General features: G+C 40.3%; 1 protein-coding gene across 2 annotated transcripts in view; it reads left to right on the top strand.

Moving 5' to 3' along the window:
- The window catches only part of nab1b (NGFI-A binding protein 1b (EGR1 binding protein 1)), a 34,966-nt gene extending 20,077 nt beyond the window's left edge, over positions 1–14,889 (top strand). For both annotated transcript variants that reach the window (XM_017713490.2, XM_017713492.2), the window contains exons 7-9: positions 2,942–3,110; positions 9,520–9,660; positions 11,837–14,889. In XM_017713490.2, the coding sequence (XP_017568979.1) occupies positions 2,942–3,110; positions 9,520–9,660; positions 11,837–11,925 (399 nt within the window). In that variant the 3' untranslated portion in view covers positions 11,926–14,889. The remainder of the gene's footprint in view (positions 1–2,941; positions 3,111–9,519; positions 9,661–11,836) is intronic.
- The last annotated feature ends 3,004 nt before the right edge of the window (positions 14,890–17,893 follow it).

The following is a 17,893-nucleotide window of genomic DNA, read 5'->3' as shown; positions in this document are numbered from 1 at the left end:
GAGTGTGTTTACATGCACTAAATAATCTGAAAACCGAAGAATCCGGTTCAGATTTTGTCAGTGTTCCGATCAATGTGTTTACAGGCACAGTAATGAGTAATCAGATGATGCGAAAATCCAGGTCTGCGTGAGTCAGACAGGAATCCGATTTCTGCTTTTCTGCAGATTTAAAAATATTCAATGTCAGTTTACCTGAAACTCTGAACAAACAATCATTTTGAAGATAAAGAATACTGAAATCCATCATTTCATCAAGCATATCTTTGGTTTTAGTTTCGCTCCAAAAGTGTTTTGCTGCATCTCGTGGCACTGTTGCTTGCTTATTTCTGGTACCATGGTCTGTTTTCACATGCGCAGAGTGCAAAATCAGAAAGAGATCTGAGTGAGAGTTTACATGCACTGAGAAATCTGATTACTGAGATAAAATCCAGCCTCTTTATCGGATTTCTAGACCTTACTCTGATCTTAGAAATCAGACTATGTTGTTTATATAACCATTTAAATAATCAGATAACTGCAAAAATCGGATTATTGAGTGCATGTAAACACACTCACTGATAACACAGTGAAGTCTTTAACAAGGATTTAAATGAAGACGGAGAGGTGGCATCCTAAATAGACTTGGGGAGAGTATTCCATAATTTGGGAGCCACTACACTAAATGATCAACCACCTACAGAGGTCAATGTAAACCTTGTAACATGAAGAATCTTAAGATACAGGATGGCACATATAGATGAAGAAGCTCAACCAGGTTTTGAGGAGCCAGACTGCAGAGCTTTATATGTGCTAAGCAGAAACTTGTACTGAACACAGAATGTAATAGGCAACCAGTAAAGACTCTGAAGGATCATCTTAGAGTAGGTGAGGATCCTGGGAGCAGCATTTTTGCACATACTGTAGCCTATTGAGGGCTTTTACAGGGAGGCTGGACAGAAGAACATAACAGTTGTTTACCTGCAATGTCACTAATGCATGCGCAAGTTTTTCTACATCTGCTAGGCTAAGGGGGTCTGGAGACGAGCAGTATTACAAAGATGGAAAGATGCTTTCTTAACTACAGAATTGATGTGAATGTCAGAGGAGAGTGTGGGGTCAAAGATAATTTCCAGATTGCGGACGTGGGGAGAAGGTGTTACCAGAATCCCACCAGTACTGATGCCAAGGACAGATGAACTAGATATCAGTGCCTTTGAGCTGAATAAAAGCAGCTCAGGGAATTCTCTAACGACATCTCAGGGGTTTTGTGTTCATGAGCGGTGAAGAGTATCCCTTTGTTTGTTCTAGTGGTTTTTTTATCTAATAACACTCATTAAGATCATTCTATAATCCCAACAGTGCTATCTGAAGTATATTAGCTGATTATTCTGGGTGAATATGTGTGCTTTACTGTTCACTGAAGATGAAAATGGATCTGTTTATGTACACTTCCATTTAAAAGTTTGGAATTGCTGTTAAGTGATACTTCATTAATCCCACAAACGATGAAATTCCACCTCTGCATTTAACCCATCCATGAAGCGAAACACCACATACACACTAGTGAATACACACACACACACACAAGGGGGCAGTGAGCACACTTGCCCGGAGCGGTGGGCAGCCCTAACCACAGCACCCGGGGAGCAATTGGGGGTTAGGTGTCTTGCTCAAGGACACCTCAGTCATGTGCTGTCCTGGGCATTGAACCGGCAACCTTCCGATCACAGGGCCAGTTCCCTAACCTCCAGCCCACGTTGCGTGGAATCAATTGTGTGGAATCAGTGTTTTTAACCGTATAAATCCAATCCGTTTTTAAAAAATGTATGAAATATATTCGGTTTACTAGTTCTGGTCAATTCCATAGGTTTCAAATCATTAATAGGACACTCTAAAGCTTTCAACAAGGTTCAGGATGTGTTCGGAACAATGCAGGTGATTCCTTAATGACTGGGAAAGCTGAATTATATGTCTTATATTTGAAAAATGTAGATCAAATCCCTAAGTAGATAATTGGACAAAATAAGCAGTTAATAGATAAGTACAGTACCTGTGTCATTTACAGTATGTAGTAACAAAGAACCCTTGAAATATCGAAGAAAAGATCTCTGAAGAAAAAATACCATTGATGTCTAGTTGATAGGATTTAAATCTACACTTTGTAAGTTGTTATTGTATATAAAGTAACACAAATAATGAATATAATTCCAAGCTTTTTTCAGCTGATCATCACGACTGAAATCCACTTAGTTTAATTACCTTCTGTGCAAATATCATTACACAGATGTTAAAACAACATGACACGTGTGAATTTCAAGACTGACTCACAGTCTGATTTGAGCGGGAAGGTGGAACTTGAACTAGATTTCAGTCTACTGTGCAGTTTAACAGCTAAATGTGGCAGATATCAGTGCTGAAATGGGTTTGTTTCCTACTGAGGTTGTAAATGAGTTTATTGCTCAAAAGTTGTGGTTATTCAGCTTATCAGAGGCAACATCAACATGAACTTGCTATCAGGAAGGAAGAGTGACTCATAATTTTAAATTAGGAAGTGAAAATTGTTGTTAAAATGTTTGTTCACTGGTCTGTGTGTCAGACTGTATGTATTTGAATATCTTTGTATCCCTACACACAAAAATAGATGACAAAAATAATGACGTTAATATGTAAGGACACATGACGTGGTCAGAAAACCCCCTGCAAAATCTGACCCAACAACTTTCAAACTTACATGGTGCAAGTTTAAATGGCAAGTAGTGATACTGTATCAGAATCAGTGCAACACTAGTTCTATATTTAACCACTGCTTTTATCTAAGATCTCTGAAAACATGTTTTTTTAAGAGTGATAGTTGCTGCTGAGCGTGTGGAGATGCGCTGTTCACATCTACATCATTCATACTTTTATTTTACTGTGCCAAAATACAGTATCGTATTTCTGACTCCCTCTGTGTGTATCACAGGTTCAGTTGGAGCGTCTGTTGGCTAAGCAGATGGAGATCTTGCACGATGCTGCAGCTCAGGACAGACTGCAGGCTCTGGAGTGGAGGGTGCCACCCGGAGCCTTTAAACACAGTGCGGACAGACAGAGCACCAATGGAGTGTCCAGTGATAAGGCCAGTGAGCAGCACGGTGAGTGAGACAGAGGAAGAGCGTGGCTGGAGTTCAGTCCTGGCTTTGGTTTTTAAATCCTCTCTCTTTCTCTCTCTCTTCCTCTTTCTCTCTCTCTCTCTCTCACTCTCTCTCTCTCTCACTCACTCTCTCACTCTCTGGCTCACTCTCTCACTCTCTCTCCTCTCTCTCTCACACTCTCTCTCTCTCTCTCTCCCTCTTTCTCTCTCTCTCTCTCTCTCTCTCTCTCTCACACTCTCTCTCACTGTCTCACTCTCACTCTCCCTCACTCTCTCTCCTCTCTCACTCTCACTCTCTCTCTCTCACTCTCTCTCTCACTCACTCTCTCTCTCTTTCTCTCTCTCTTTCTCTCTCACTCTCTCTCTCACTCTCTCTCTCACTCACTCACTCTCTCACTCTCTCTCTTTCTCTCTCACTCTCTCTCTCTCTCTCTCTCTCTCTCTCTCTCTCAGTAAATCCTCAAGGAGGTCATTTGTGACACAAAAGGAAAACAGTACATTCATTACATATTAAATAATTGTACCAACAACACAGAGAAATCATGTTATTAAGGGAGAAGAGTACATTAAATTGCAGAACTTGCCTTAAGTAGACTTAAAGAGATAATAGATCTGCACCAGCTATATTAAATAAAACAAAATTTACCGGTAACTAATTTGTTAAAGGGCCCATGTCACGGAAAACTAAATTTTCCTCACTTTTTAGGAGAGAACGTAGTTTAAAGCAGTACATAAATATTTTTAAAGTTTCACAACATACTGTTCACTCTCCAGTCCATACGATTCATATATGAAAACCAAGCCCTTTTTGAATTCACTGTTTTTGTGATGTCACATTTACAGAATACAATGATTTGCAAATCCTTTTCAACCTATGTTCAATTGAATACACTACAAAGACAAGATATTTAATGTTTTTTGCAAATATTCACTCATTTTGAATTTGATGCCTGCAACATGTTCCAAAGAAGTTGGGACAGGGACATGTTTACCACTGTGTTACATCACCTTTCCTTTTAACACACTCATTAAGCGTTTGGGAACTGAGGACACTAATTGTTGAAGCTTTGAAGGTGGAATTCTTTCCCATTCTTGCTTGATGTACAGCTTCAGTTGCTCAACAGTCCGGGGTCTCCGTTGTCGTATTTTGGGCTTCATAATGCGCCACACATTTTCAATGGGAGACAGGTCTGGACTGCAGGCAGGCCAGTCTAGTACCCGCACTCTTTTACTATGAAGCCACGCTGTTGTAACATGTGCAGAATGTGGCTTGGCATTGTCTTGCTGAAATAAGCAGGAAGTCCCTGAAAAAGTCGTTGCTTGGATGGCAGCATATGTTGCTCCAAAACCTGTATGTACCTTTCAGCATTAATGGTGCCTTCACAGATGTGCAGGTTACCCATGCCATGGGCACTAACACACCCCCACACCATCAGAGATGCTGGCTTTTGAACTTTGTGCTGATAACAATCCGGACAGTCCTTTTCCTCTTTGGCCCGGAGGACACGATGTCCATGATTTCCATAAACAATTTGAAATGTGGACTCGTCAGACCACAGGACACTTTTCCACTTTGCGTCAGTCCATCTCAGATCTGCTAGATAGCATTTAAACTAAAACTATTTTCACTTAACAATGATAATATCAATTAACTCTATGAGCAGTTCTCCATTTACCCAGTATGTGATCTGCTCATAATGCAACGAGACGACAGCAGCCCAAAGAGATCACGTTATTTCTACATTGTGTTAACTTTACTACAAAAGTGTGTGAATATAACTATTAATAATTCCCATATAATCACCAATGATTCCTGCTGTCACTTCAGCGTCCTCTCCGCAACTTCTAAATTATTATTAATTCCCAAATTAGTTTTGGAGATCAAGGCTTTGTTCTGACAGCAAAGATTCCCTTTAAGGCACTTGAATTGTGCACTGTGTGGATGCATTATCTAAGAAAATACTATTCAGTATTCAAAAGTACTATTCAGTATTGAATGAGCTGGCGAATAAAACCTGATCAGGACGTTCCTAACATTTATATTAAATATCTTCTGGAAGTCTGTGGATGAACGTTTCTCTTCAACATCGTTGTGTTTTACTGTTTTCAGCCAATCATACAGGAACCGAAATGTATTCTGAGTAGGTTTTTTTTCTTTTTTTCGCTTCCTATAAAATGCCCTAAGGACATACAAAGGAGAGTCAGGTGTCAATATATGTGAATAACTTTAAGAAAACGGTTAAAAATGCGGTAACTGAAAGGGAGGGTCAGCTGGTATGAAAGAGCAGATTGTAATGAAGAGGAAACAGCTATTTTTACTGTGAGAACAGTGATGGTGACAGACTGTGTCAACCTTGACTGACCACCCAGATGATTTAGCAGAGTTGGTGATGTGTTAAGGGGTTGTTGTTGCGTGGATACTTCTGTAGCTTGCATCACCTGCTCTCTCAGATTCTCTCTGTATGTCTATCTATCTCTCTCTCTCTCTCTCTCTCCCATCTCTCTTTTTCAATTCTCAGCAGGTCTTTCATTTCAAGGGCTCATCTGGCAGCTGTGTGCGGAGGTGGGACGGTGGGAGTTGGGTCAGAGGGGTGGGTGGGTCTCTGTGAAGAAGTGAGCGTTTGTTCCATTGCTAATTTCTGGTAATGCCTCACTGTCTCTCCTCAGATCGGGTGGAACTCACTTACACTCATCTGTAATTACAGCATGTGAAAACTGAGACACATTTAGCAGTGAAAGTGTTTTTCTCTGTGTTAATATTACCCAAAATTGTGAAATGAAAATAGCCTTAGTGAGAAAATGGATCCGAGAAACAAGGCTTTTGATTGGAAAAGTAACGAGTTTATCTTCCTATTGAAAGCAGTGAGGGAGAAGTGTATAAGTCTATATTGTACAGGTGCAGCAACACATTGTGATACAGCACATCATGATGCAAAACCCTGACGATGCTTTTCCGCTGCGCATTTGACAGCAAGAACTGGTCCAAGCTTGAGGTGGAAATGTTATAACTGAGAATAATTTTTTAACGGTCATTTTATGCCACTCTAAAGTCTCTACTTTGGCTTTGTTAGCCGTCCTGCTTGCTTGTTAGCTTAACTTACTGCCTGATATGAAGTGATATTCTACACGGGTCGGCTCACAACACACAAAAACGCTGCAGACTTACAGAGAATCATGCAGCATCGAGCAAAGCTCATATAGTTGTGTGGCTAGCAAAAATGCCAATAGTGTGGCTAGCATCAATGCTAATAGTGTTAGCTTCCTGACTAGCTTATGCAGCCTTAGCAAACATTTTTGTGACAAAGTCCTAAGTCTAAAAATCAACACATCAACATACCAAAGTAGATTACATTCTTCTTGTGCACTTACTGATCGTGTGAAAGTGCTTGGTGAGTCTGTCTTCACCTACAAGAGTAAAGAACTCGCTGGTTTGTTGTTGGCTTCAGCTGTAAGTAAGACAAAAGACAGAGGAGGCCACCCTCAAGCACCATTAGGTCCTGTTAATAAAAAATCTTGACCAGATACCAAAATCCATAAAGCCAGACCTTCAGTACAGAGTCGATGTGTTAGATTAACTCAGGTTCAGGTTTTTAGTGCTAAAGGACTTGGTGCGCTGGAAAAATACCATTTAATGAATTGTTTGAACCCAAATGGTAGCAATCAATTTAACACCAGCACATTCCGCCTCTATAGTATTATTAGAAGATTGCGCTGTCATTTTTTTCTTTGGAATATTGAACTGTGAACCTATTTTTGAGAACAGTGATGCACCGAAATGAAAATTCTGGGCCGAAACTCAGGACACACTCTCGGTCGAAAACCGAAACTGAAAAAAGATGATTAAAAATAAAACAATTTACATAAAATAAAAATTATTACAGTATTGTAAAAATGATATCAGTATATAGGCCCTGGAATGTTCCATGACATGCCACGTTCTCAACAACAGAGAACGGTTGTTCATCCAAGGCCATGAATCCAATTAATTCTTGTGATTTTTCACACTTTGGCACTGCAGTTTTGTGAATTTTTTTCATTATTTCATAAACCGTGGCTACAGATGATGTTAGTGCGCTAGGGGATTGTCACGTTTCTGGGTGTTGTATCTGTTCTTGATGCTCAGCATGAACAGGGATTAAAAATCGCTTGTCTAGTGTCCCTCATAGAAACTGAAATAGATCCACAGCAAACCTTTTCACCCAAACTTTTCAGTGTTGATCTGCTGCCGCTCAAACTGTTTGAACGTGTCTGTGAAGACCGGCACTGGAAAGAGAACAAGGCTGAGGTCATCTTTGTGTTCACCAACTTACATTTGTAATTTTCTGTTCCACCTTAAATAGTGTGGCAATTTCTCATTTTCAATTTCATTGAAATTTTTTTGTAAAGTGTCTGAATTAGACAGTTCACTGTAGGTCGTTAGACAGTTCACTGTAGGTTGTTAGACAGTTCACTGTAGGTTGTTAGACAGTTCACTGTAGGCCTATTTTATCGGGGGGGGGTTGTTGAGGGGGAGGGTTGTTTTTTTTTTTTTTAATGTTTGTCGCTTTTTTCTCTTTCAGTATTATTTTTACCATTTTCATCCAAATATTTTTGGTGTTTGAAATTTTGGTGCATCCCTAGTCGAGAGTGTGATGGAATCGTGAGCTGAGCATATCATTACACTCCTACTGTATCACAGTCTCATGTGCATTCGCCTTTAGTGTTTAAAACTCAGGAAGGAAATGTGTGTGGTCAGCGTTTGAGAGCATTGAAGATGAATGAAACTGTGTGTTGCGTTATTTATGCCGCGTGTCTGGGGAGTTTCCCGCTGTGTGAGCAGAGCCGTCTCCCTCCCCATTCCACTGAATACCTCCTTCATGAACTCTGCTACACGAGCTGCCTGAATCTCTTCACATCCCAGCGTGCACTCTGAGTGGGCGTACAGGATCTGCAGAGAGAGAGAGAGAGAGAGAGGGAGAGACGGGGGAGGGAGTGAGAGAAAGGGAGAGGACGGAAGATGGAGAGAGAAAGAGGGGTTGGGGTGAGAATGAGTGAGAAAGAGGAGAGTGGGCAGACAAAGGGTGAGAGAGAGAGGAAAGAGAAAAAGGAAGAGAGTGAGAGAAAATAAGGAGAGAGAGAAAGAGAGCGATTAAGCATTGGAAAGGGTGAAAGAGGGAGGAGGGAAGAGAGAAAGTAAGGGAAGAGAAAGAAATGGAAAGGTTAAAGGAAGAGAGTGAATAACAGTGTGAGAAAGTGTGGGAATAGAGAGAAAAAGAGCAAAGAAGAGATGAGGGAGAGAGAGAATTGTGAGGGCGGAGAGAGTGAAAGAGGAGAGGGTTTGAGAAAGTGAGGGAAGAGAGAAAGTGTTAAAGATAAAGAAAGAAGAGAGAGAGCAAAGACAGGAAAAGAGAGATGTGGGAGAGAGTAAGAGGAGAATGGGAAAAAGTGAGAGAAGAGAGAAAGATGGAGTGAGAGAGGAAGAGAGAACAATTAGAAACAAAAAGGCGAGGGAAAGGAAGAGAGGGAGGAGAGAGGATGATGGAAGAGGGAGAAGGAAGAGAGAGAGTGAAAGAAGACAGTGGTAAGGGATAGAGAGAAAGAGATGGAACAAAGATGAAGTGAGAAAAAGACAGGAAGAGAGAAGAGAGGTGGAGCGAGAAAGGTTAAGGAAAGGAAAGACGAGAGAAAAAGAAGGGGAAGCAAAAAAGAGGAAAAGGGAGGGAAGCAAGAGAAAGAGAGAGTAAAAGAGAAAGAGAGGGAGAGAGAAAGAGAAAGACAAGAGAGTGAGGACAGTAGTAAAGAGTGGAGAGATAAACAGGACAGAGAGTTGAGAAAGAGAGTGGAGAGAGTGAGAGATGAGTAGTACAGAGATTGGAGAGAGAGTCAGAGAGAGAGAGTGGAAAAAGAGAATGGAGAGAGAGACAAAAGAGAGGCAGAGAGACAGACTTCAGTTACTGAGGCGTGTTTGGTCCTGTTTGAGTCGGTGCAGGTGGAGCTGAATCAGTGCTGTGGGTAATTAAGGAGCTGAATGTGAGCTGAAGGCTGTTAGTCACAGTGTGGCTGTGCGCTCAGGTTAATGCTGCATGTGTGTAAACGGTGCACGAGTCTGTGATGTGCGCTCGTGTAACTGTGGGCATCTGCAGGCTGCGTCCTAAGGCCATTACTCCGACTGCGTTGGCTGATTCTAATAGCAGAAAAGGCTGCGCTCAGTTCAGATCATATTGAGATCAGTAGCGTCTGTGAGCGAGGGTTTTGTGCTCGGAGCTCTTTTTTTTTTTTTGGTAGGCGTATTGTTTGTGATTTAGCTGTACTTTGTTGATGTCTTTAGCAGAAATGGAGGGCATGCTAATAATAATACCATGCAGTGCAGCCGGGGTGGGGAAACTTTATTATGAGGTTTTAAAATACTGTCTGCGTGTGCGTGTGTGTAGGTGAGAAGCCACTGAATCTGCGGGTGACGGGCCAGAGGTCGGGGGCATCCGAGGGGGAGACGCCGCTGGGCAAGCAGCTGGCCAACGAGCTGAAGAGACACCACCAGGCCAGCGCTGAGAGCAAAGCAGCGGCCGCAACAGGTTTGTGTGATGGTGTGCAAAGATAATGCAATCATAAACTTAATTGGTCAGCCAGTCACATAACTACAGAGCAGTCCTTCAGTCACTATAGTGTTAATGTGAACTGCACTGTAGTTTGACTTGCTGTCTTGCTTATGCCAGTACTTTCTATAATACACCCCCCCTGAATATTTGAATGGTGTAAAGTTATAATTAGGGATGTAGCGTTTCTCATGTATATATCTGTTGGTGTCCATACACAAACACTTATAAAATGCAGACATTGGGACTACAACTACCCAGATTTGCATTACAGAGAAATGTAACATTTATTTCCGTAGATGCGTATAAGTGCAGTGAAATGGATATAATTCAGACATTTTAGCATGCCTGTAAAACAGTATCAACTAAAGCAAGGGTGTCAAACTCAACCACTGAAAGGGCCACATTAAAAAACCTCAGCAAATCTGTGGGCCAGCTGTGTTTTTATTTCATTTTTTAATTAACGTCTTGCTGTGATCTGAACTGCACATTGTTTATACATCAAAACCGGCACTGGGTACTGGAACCTCTTTAAATATCTCTAAACCTGCCTGCTTGAATAAGACACTAGGCGTCTTTTCTTTTCGTCGTGTAACTGCCGTCCCATAGACTGTTGTTGAGGGAGGGGGATCAGAGTGCACATTACGTTGAAGTGCATGCTGGGGATTGTAGTGCAGCTCAAGGGGAAAAGGGCTAATATTAATAGAAACTTATATATTAAATATTGGTTAAATAATTTTGCGGGTCAGATAGGATTGTGCCACGGGCCTGACTTGGTCCGCAGGTTTTGTGTTTAACACATGGGACCTGAAGGTTCTGATGTTCTAGAAAAAAAAACTCATCAAGTATCAGTTTGAGATACATTTAAACGTCGGTCTGACACTGCTAATTCATTTTAAAGCAAAAAAAAGGTAAAATCAGCAAATATATAGAAATTTGGCACTGAATTGGAAGAAATTGCATATTTAAGTTTGTTCTTTGCGTAATCATGCAGAAAATCAGTAAATGGAATTTGACAGTCTGATTTCAGACATTTACACATCACTGTATCTATGGCTGACACCAATATGATTTCTATATCTTTACACATCTCTAGTAATAGTATTTTTTTTGTTAAAATGTTAGAAACTAAAGCTTAGTGTATATTTGTATATATACTTATATAAATATTTACATATATTTTCTGGCTTCATGGCTAGTGCAGTGAGGAGCGGTGAAACTGGGGGTGTTTACCATCCACTACATCCCAATGTATACACTTTATTTAGCCATTAGATCATTTGGGCTGGACGCTGAATCAATTTATCTCTAGTTTCTTTATTTTAAACTTGACATAATAGAATAGAGGTGGTTGGTTAGTGTAGTGGTTAACACCTCTGCCTTTTACACTGTAGACTGGGGATCAATCCCCCACCTGGGTAAACACCCTACACTATACCAATAAGAGTCCTTGGGCAAGACTCCTAACACCGCCTTGGCCTACCTGTGTAAAATGATCAAATTGTAAGTCGCTCTGGACAAGAGCATCAGCCAAATGCCATAAATGTAAATGTAAATATGGTCAGAAAATGTACTATTTAAGATGTTCTTAAAGTGAAAGTCTGGCAAATTAAAATTACACAATTTTGTCGTTCTCTCTGAGCTCAGCAAAAGTAGGTTGCATTGCTGAAACAGTATCAGCATGTACTGTGAAGGCTGAATCTACTCTATAGTTTTACCAGTTTTTATACAGAATTGGTTGTCACACAGTATCAGAAACCACATAAACAAGTCTGTTTGAGATTAACTAATAACTTGACACAGTTTAATACAACTATGCGATGATTTAGGCATGCAGTTAGCAAAATGCCATATAAACTTGCATTACTTATTAGCTAAATCAGCGAGACAAATAAAGAAGTAAACTCTCCCAAAGTTTGGGATGTAGTCTGGTGTAGTAGTTTGTTGTTAGCTGGTAGCTATTCCTTTAAGACTTTGAATATTTTTAAATTCCTTATTTTGTTATAACGACTGATATTTTCAGACAATCTGTCTCGAAGTCTCAAATGAATACAATATACAGACACGCACGTTTGTTTCTCCACTCAGTCTAAAAATCTTGTTAATTGTCCTGTTAGTTGAAGTTGTGATGTTTCATCTCCTTGTCTCTTTCCAGAAAACGGCAGCGGAGCGGACACAACTCCACGCGCCCTCAACCTTTCAGAAAAGAAAACCATCAAATCGGAGCCTGAAGATTCCAGATAGCAGACCGGAAAACCCTTTCCTACTGATTCCATAATGAACTCTTGTCTGTCAGTGAATACTAAAGGAGCACAACTACAGTAGAGCCTTAATAACCAATGTTGCCTCAGAATAGTTTCTTTTTTAGTTCCAAGTTTTTTGTTTTGCCAAAGCACCTAGAGCCCTTATTTTCATCCCTGGATAGACTCACAGAATCTGTGTTGTCACTGACTGTACACGCAAACTGCTCTCTCTTTCTCTCTCTCTCTCTCTCTCTCTCTCTCTCTCTCTATTCTCTCACTTGTTTTCTCTCTCTCTTTAATGGGCGTGGACCATAATGTCCGCTACTTGTACATACATTTGTTCATACATGGACAATGTTGAGATGATGTTATTTAAATACAGTTTGTGTTGTGTGTGTATATATATGAATGCATGTCGAATACTGTTCCACTGAAACAGAAGGTGACACCGTCATTGACTCAATGCTTCAAGCTCACGGCAGGCTGCTGTTATCCGTTTGAGCCCTTTTGGTGGAATTTCTCTGTAAAGGATCTTGGCGAGGTTAAGTTTGAGTTGCTCTCTGTTAAGGGTCACTATAGCAATTAAAACGGACCTGATTTTAATAGTCTTAACAGTCTACGGTGCTATGGTTGAGGTGACCCGCAGAGGGCAAGTATGACGCTTAAAGTAGATGTCATTAGTTTTACGAACGTATTGAAAACCTCAATCCACGTATTCAGCTTCATTTGTCTGTGCTAGATTGTAATGTAAGGTTATTCCTCTGAGAATAAGCACAAGTATCATAATTCAGCTTATTGACTACTTACCTGGGAGTGATATTCACAGAACTACTTAAGAGACACCTCTTATAACAAGCTTGACGTATGAAGATCATAAATAGTTATGTGAATAGTTTGATAAGCGTAAATAGTACTAAATAAGTACTAACCGTGATTTTATTGGCCACACCCAAAACTGAACCTCTCCTTCTATGAAACTTTTCTAGGAGGAAGATGTCCAGTTTTTTGACCAACAGTCATCTCAAAACAAGGTGTTTATACACTCATAAAAAGGTGACAGAAAGGGTTCTTTGTGCAATGTCATAGATGAACCACTTTAGTTCCCTAAAAACATCGATATTGTGAAGTGAAGAACCTTTTAAAAGTTAAAAGGCCTCCACATAATGTAAAGGTTCTAGGAATAACCCAATCCAGCACCAGAAATTTGAACAAGTTGTCCCCAGACTTTTCTTCTCATTTTGAGATCACCTCTGGCCTTTGCTTAGCATCAGTGACACTGTGTCCTTGCTTTTTTAGGGAACCAAAAGTAGTTCTTCCATGGCATCTCTCAAAGAACCCTTTGTGGCTCCATTATTTGAGTGTAAATGTATAATGTATAAAACGACGTAAGAGAAAAAATGGAGGTATGACTTTTTCTTAGGACTGAAACTTCAGGGCAGCATCACAGCACCATGGCAGCCATTCATCTTACATGACCTATTGTAATATGTAATACCGAGTATTTAGTAGTAGAGCAATACCGAATAGCTGTTGTTACTAAACCCAGTGAAACGTGTCTAGTTGTCGCAGTCCCTGGGCTGTTCACTGTACAGTACTGTATTTGTACCCTCTGTTCAGTAGTATAGAAATAGTCTTAGATTCAGCTGATGTACAAACGTTTATGGAACTGATATGCACTAGTGTTTTATTCTAAACGCGTTTTTAGAATTTGCATCCTTTTAATCGACATTTCCTGTGTGTGTGTTTTTTTTTTGTTCCCAATGGTGAGACCATTTTTTTCTTTCTCCTTTTTATGTTAAATAGAGGTCGTACTGTGTAAACTGGCCAAGCTCGGCCTTTAGTACCATTCGTTCTGTAGTTTCTGGATCCTGTGTGACGTGCAGTAGGAGCGAACAATCAGGTTTCCCACAGCTGTGTGTGTGTGTGTGTAAAACGGTGCGATCGAGGAGCTGCCATATGAACCGTATTGGTGTTGTTGTTGATGAATACCTCTCTGTGAAAATAACCGACCCATCCTCAAGTCCCTGTCCCACACTTCAGTGTTTTGTTTTTTTGTTTTGTTTTGTTTTGAAGGGCAACATGGAGAAGTTTGTCTGTACTCTTTATTTTTGTATGATTACTTTCAGAAACCTGAAGACTTAAGTATGCAAACCTGTTAATTTAAGTGCCATTTTATAGTTTCTTTGAGTATGTGGGGGCGCCTGATCTGTCGAAGGACGGCGCAAAAGGTTCAGAATGGTAAATTATTAAAGTTTTAATGATTGTGTAATAATTTACCTGCATGTTAATGTTATTGAGGTGTTTTTGCCTTAGTTTTGAGAACATTCCAGTGGTTGAGCATGCTGGTTCGGGATTAGCTTTGCGAGTGTCTGCAGTTCGCTGGTCCCGGATCAGCATTTTTAAACAGAGCGCGCACAGGCCTAGAGTAGACTTCAGTTTGCTGAGCCTGATTTCCCCAGCAGTGGTAGTGTCTTTTGGATTCTTATTTGTGGGTTTGTGTGTGAGCGTGTGCTTGGTTATGTTTATTGGAAAGTGGCAAACCTGGATATCGAGTCGCATGTCGGTCTGTCAGATTTCTCAGAAAGATTGAGATGTTTCGGTACCTTTCTGGAAAGGGAAAAAACAAAAGAAAGCAGTTTCATCTGATTAGATATCACTGACACCGGCATGCAGCTACTGATGACCTATATGTCAGAACATATCTAGACTCCTACCTTTGTCCCATGCTTCTTTCTCGTTCCTTTAAGACAACGAGCTCACTCGTCTTTGTCCGTGCTTTGTAGAACTGAACAATGCATTTTCGGACTGTGGGATGAAACGTTGTGCTTTGTTCCCATCACTGTTGTCTGAGTAAAGAATGCCCGTTAGGATATGCAGTAGTCACGCACCTCTTGTTTTGTAAACACTAATATATTTAATTTGTTATACAGCACACGAACATTAAACTCTATTTTTTGAGATCTGACTGTGGTGCTGCTTTTACTGCTGACTTAAACCTCATTGTGACAAATTACTTGCCTTAATATTCTGATGTTACCGCACCCACATACACTTCAAAGGGCCCATATCAAGGAAAACTCACTTTCTAGAAATATATAACATTTTTTGTTCAGTGTTATATGGAAACCTTTCTGCAAGATTTAAAATGTACTGTCCACTGCCCAGTCTATATATCATCAGTCTCATTTTTTTTATCTGTTTTGACTCTTCTGAATCATTTGAGCCCAGCAACTGCCTTTTATATCAAGTCAAAATCCTATGAGTGGGCCAATAGAAATGGTCCAAAATTACTTGACAAAAAAATCTCATCACACTAGCTTAGCCTTCTCCTGTAAAGTTACCTGTAAAGTGTTTTAGATACTTTGCTCATTATGAACGACTCATTTTCTGTGATGTCACAATTTGGACTGGCTATTCAATCTACAGCAGTTTAGCCCCACCCATTCATGAAATTTTAAGGAGCATTTCATCCCCAACTGATTTTTGAGGCACAATACAGGAGAGCCAATCAGAAAAGAGGTCATTTATGTATAGATGGATAAAGAGGGGTTAAGAAAAAGTGAATTATGAGAGTTTTGGGTATACAAACCCACACAAGTGGTATAAGTAGACCTAATAGGTAACAGTAAAATAGATGAAAAATGTAGAGGATGCACCGTTTAACAGTTTAGAGCATATCCCCCACCCCAGCCTAATATCTGACAGCTTCAGACATCAAACCTGTTTTCAGGGATTTTGAGCCTATTATTTCTGTGGAAACAAACAAAGATTCTTCACAGGCCTCGCAGTCTGATGCATCTGAAACTCTGCTGTCCACAAATCACTCTCCAATTAGAAGATATAAAGGACTGCATCATTGTAAAGATGCATCAGGTGGCTAGACGAGTCTAAATCCACTCACGCCATTCAAAATAAAGGTGCCAGGTGTTATCGAACTTGTTTGAGCACAAAGAACCTTTTACAGATTTAAAAGTGTGTGAGTGTGAGGAACCTTTCACATAGTGTAAACATTCTAGGAAGAACCCTTAAATTCGTACAGAATCTGTAGAAACCTTAAAAAGGTTTAGTGGCCAATGGTTCTTCTATGACATCACTGTAAGAACCTTTTATGTTACCTTTTTTGTAAGAATGTGAAGAACTTTATTACACTTGAAAGAAGCTCCACACAATTTAAAGGTTTTAGAATTGAAATAGAATCTTTAGATTGTGTGAAGGTTCTCCAGGGAACTATTAGAGGTTCTTCTATGCTATTGCTCAAAGAACGCTTCATCACTGGGGCCAGTGAATGGTTTGTTATTTCAATCAATTATCACTGAAGTGTTCATTTCCATATCGAACTGCAGTGAATGTTCTTAGTACATCCAGCATCTGTCAGCACAGGAACAGAGGATTGCTAGGCTCTGTTCTCTGTTTGGGATCCTTTTGCTCTATGATGAAATTCCAAAGCTTCAATGTGAGAAGTTTGACCAACAGCAAAGACGCCCAGGAGCTGAACCAGCAGATCAGAATCAAACTAACCCAAACCCCCCCCCCCCCCCCCCAAAAGGCAATCAGGAGCTAAATGTGAAGAAGCTAATAACTGGAACAAATGAAGAAGTAGATTCATTTGCCTCCAGCAAAGATGTAAAGGGTCACCCAGAAGGGTACAAATATATCTAAATGAATAGAAACTAGAACTTCCCATCTCTAGACATGAGCATGAGCATGTTTACAGATCTACATTAAAAGGAATTAACATATGGTGGACAATTATTTTATTATTTTCTTTATTATTTTGTTTTTAATTTCTCTCTCTCTTTTAATGTGTCCACTGCTGAAAATGAGCTCAGCCACAAAGGACATCAGGGCAGGACAGTGAGCATGTGGGTCGCGGTGGTGTCTTCGCCTCTTATCATTTGCGTGTGCATCACATCTACACATATCGAAAGTGCTGAGATGACTCAGGCTCACACACATACGCATGCACACTCCTCCTCCCTCCCCCTCTTACTGCACAGGAACTGAGCCTATACTGCGCTCTTATTACAAGTACTGCATGCTATACTATTATTCTAGCGTTACAGTCTACACCACTTTTCACAGCAGTAGTATATACTGCATGGCTTACGTCGTACAGCGAGGGCGGGGTCTTTCAGACAGAGTGCAGCAGCGCAGATAAGAGCTTTGGACTTCTGTCCATCCTGTGAGCATCATGTGTTTTGATACATATCATGTGGAAACATTTTTATACGTTTTGCTAAGTGCACAATGTGAATGAAGTTAACTCTTCCAAACTTCAATTCCAAGCCTTCGTTTGCCCGTTTTTAATCCAACAGTGTAATAGTAACTGTCCTCAACGAGCAAACAAAGGATCTGGGGTATTTCACCACCTACACTGCATAATATTATCAAAAGATTCAGGGAATCTGCAGAAAACTGTATGCAAAACCACAACTGAATGCCCCTGATCTTCAATCCGTTGTTTGGCACGCACAATGGAAGCCATATGTCAATGACATCCAGAAAAACCACCAATTCTCTGCACTCAAGCTCAGCTGAAATGAACTGGTGCAAAGGGGGAATGTGTATTGTAGGGAAAAAAGACTGTTACCAGCGTAAAGTTCAAAAGCCAGCGTTTGTTGTAACATGGGGGTAAATTAGTGGCCATTGCTTGGGTAACTTCACATCTGTGAGGGCACATTTAACTCTGAAAGATATGTTCAAATTTTGGAGCAACATACGGTGGCTTCCAGACGTCGTCTTTTCAGAGATATCCGAAGCTATTGCAGTATTACTGTACGTTATCATATCATGGCGCATGAAGCATAAAATGTAGCTGAAGAAAAACTGAAAAATGCTTTCAAAAGACCTCAAAGACTTATTTGCTGTTAAAGGGAAACATGTCCTGTTACAACTTTTTTATAATGTGTTGCATCAAATTTGGAACATTTACATAAATAAATCAATAAATAAATATCAAAGACAAAACA

This window comes from Pygocentrus nattereri, chromosome 6 (assembly GCF_015220715.1).
Source record: "Pygocentrus nattereri isolate fPygNat1 chromosome 6, fPygNat1.pri, whole genome shotgun sequence".
Taxonomy (NCBI): Eukaryota; Metazoa; Chordata; class Actinopteri; order Characiformes; family Serrasalmidae; genus Pygocentrus; species Pygocentrus nattereri.
Note: the sequence above shows the minus strand (reverse complement) of the source record. Positions and strands in the feature narration are given on the sequence as shown.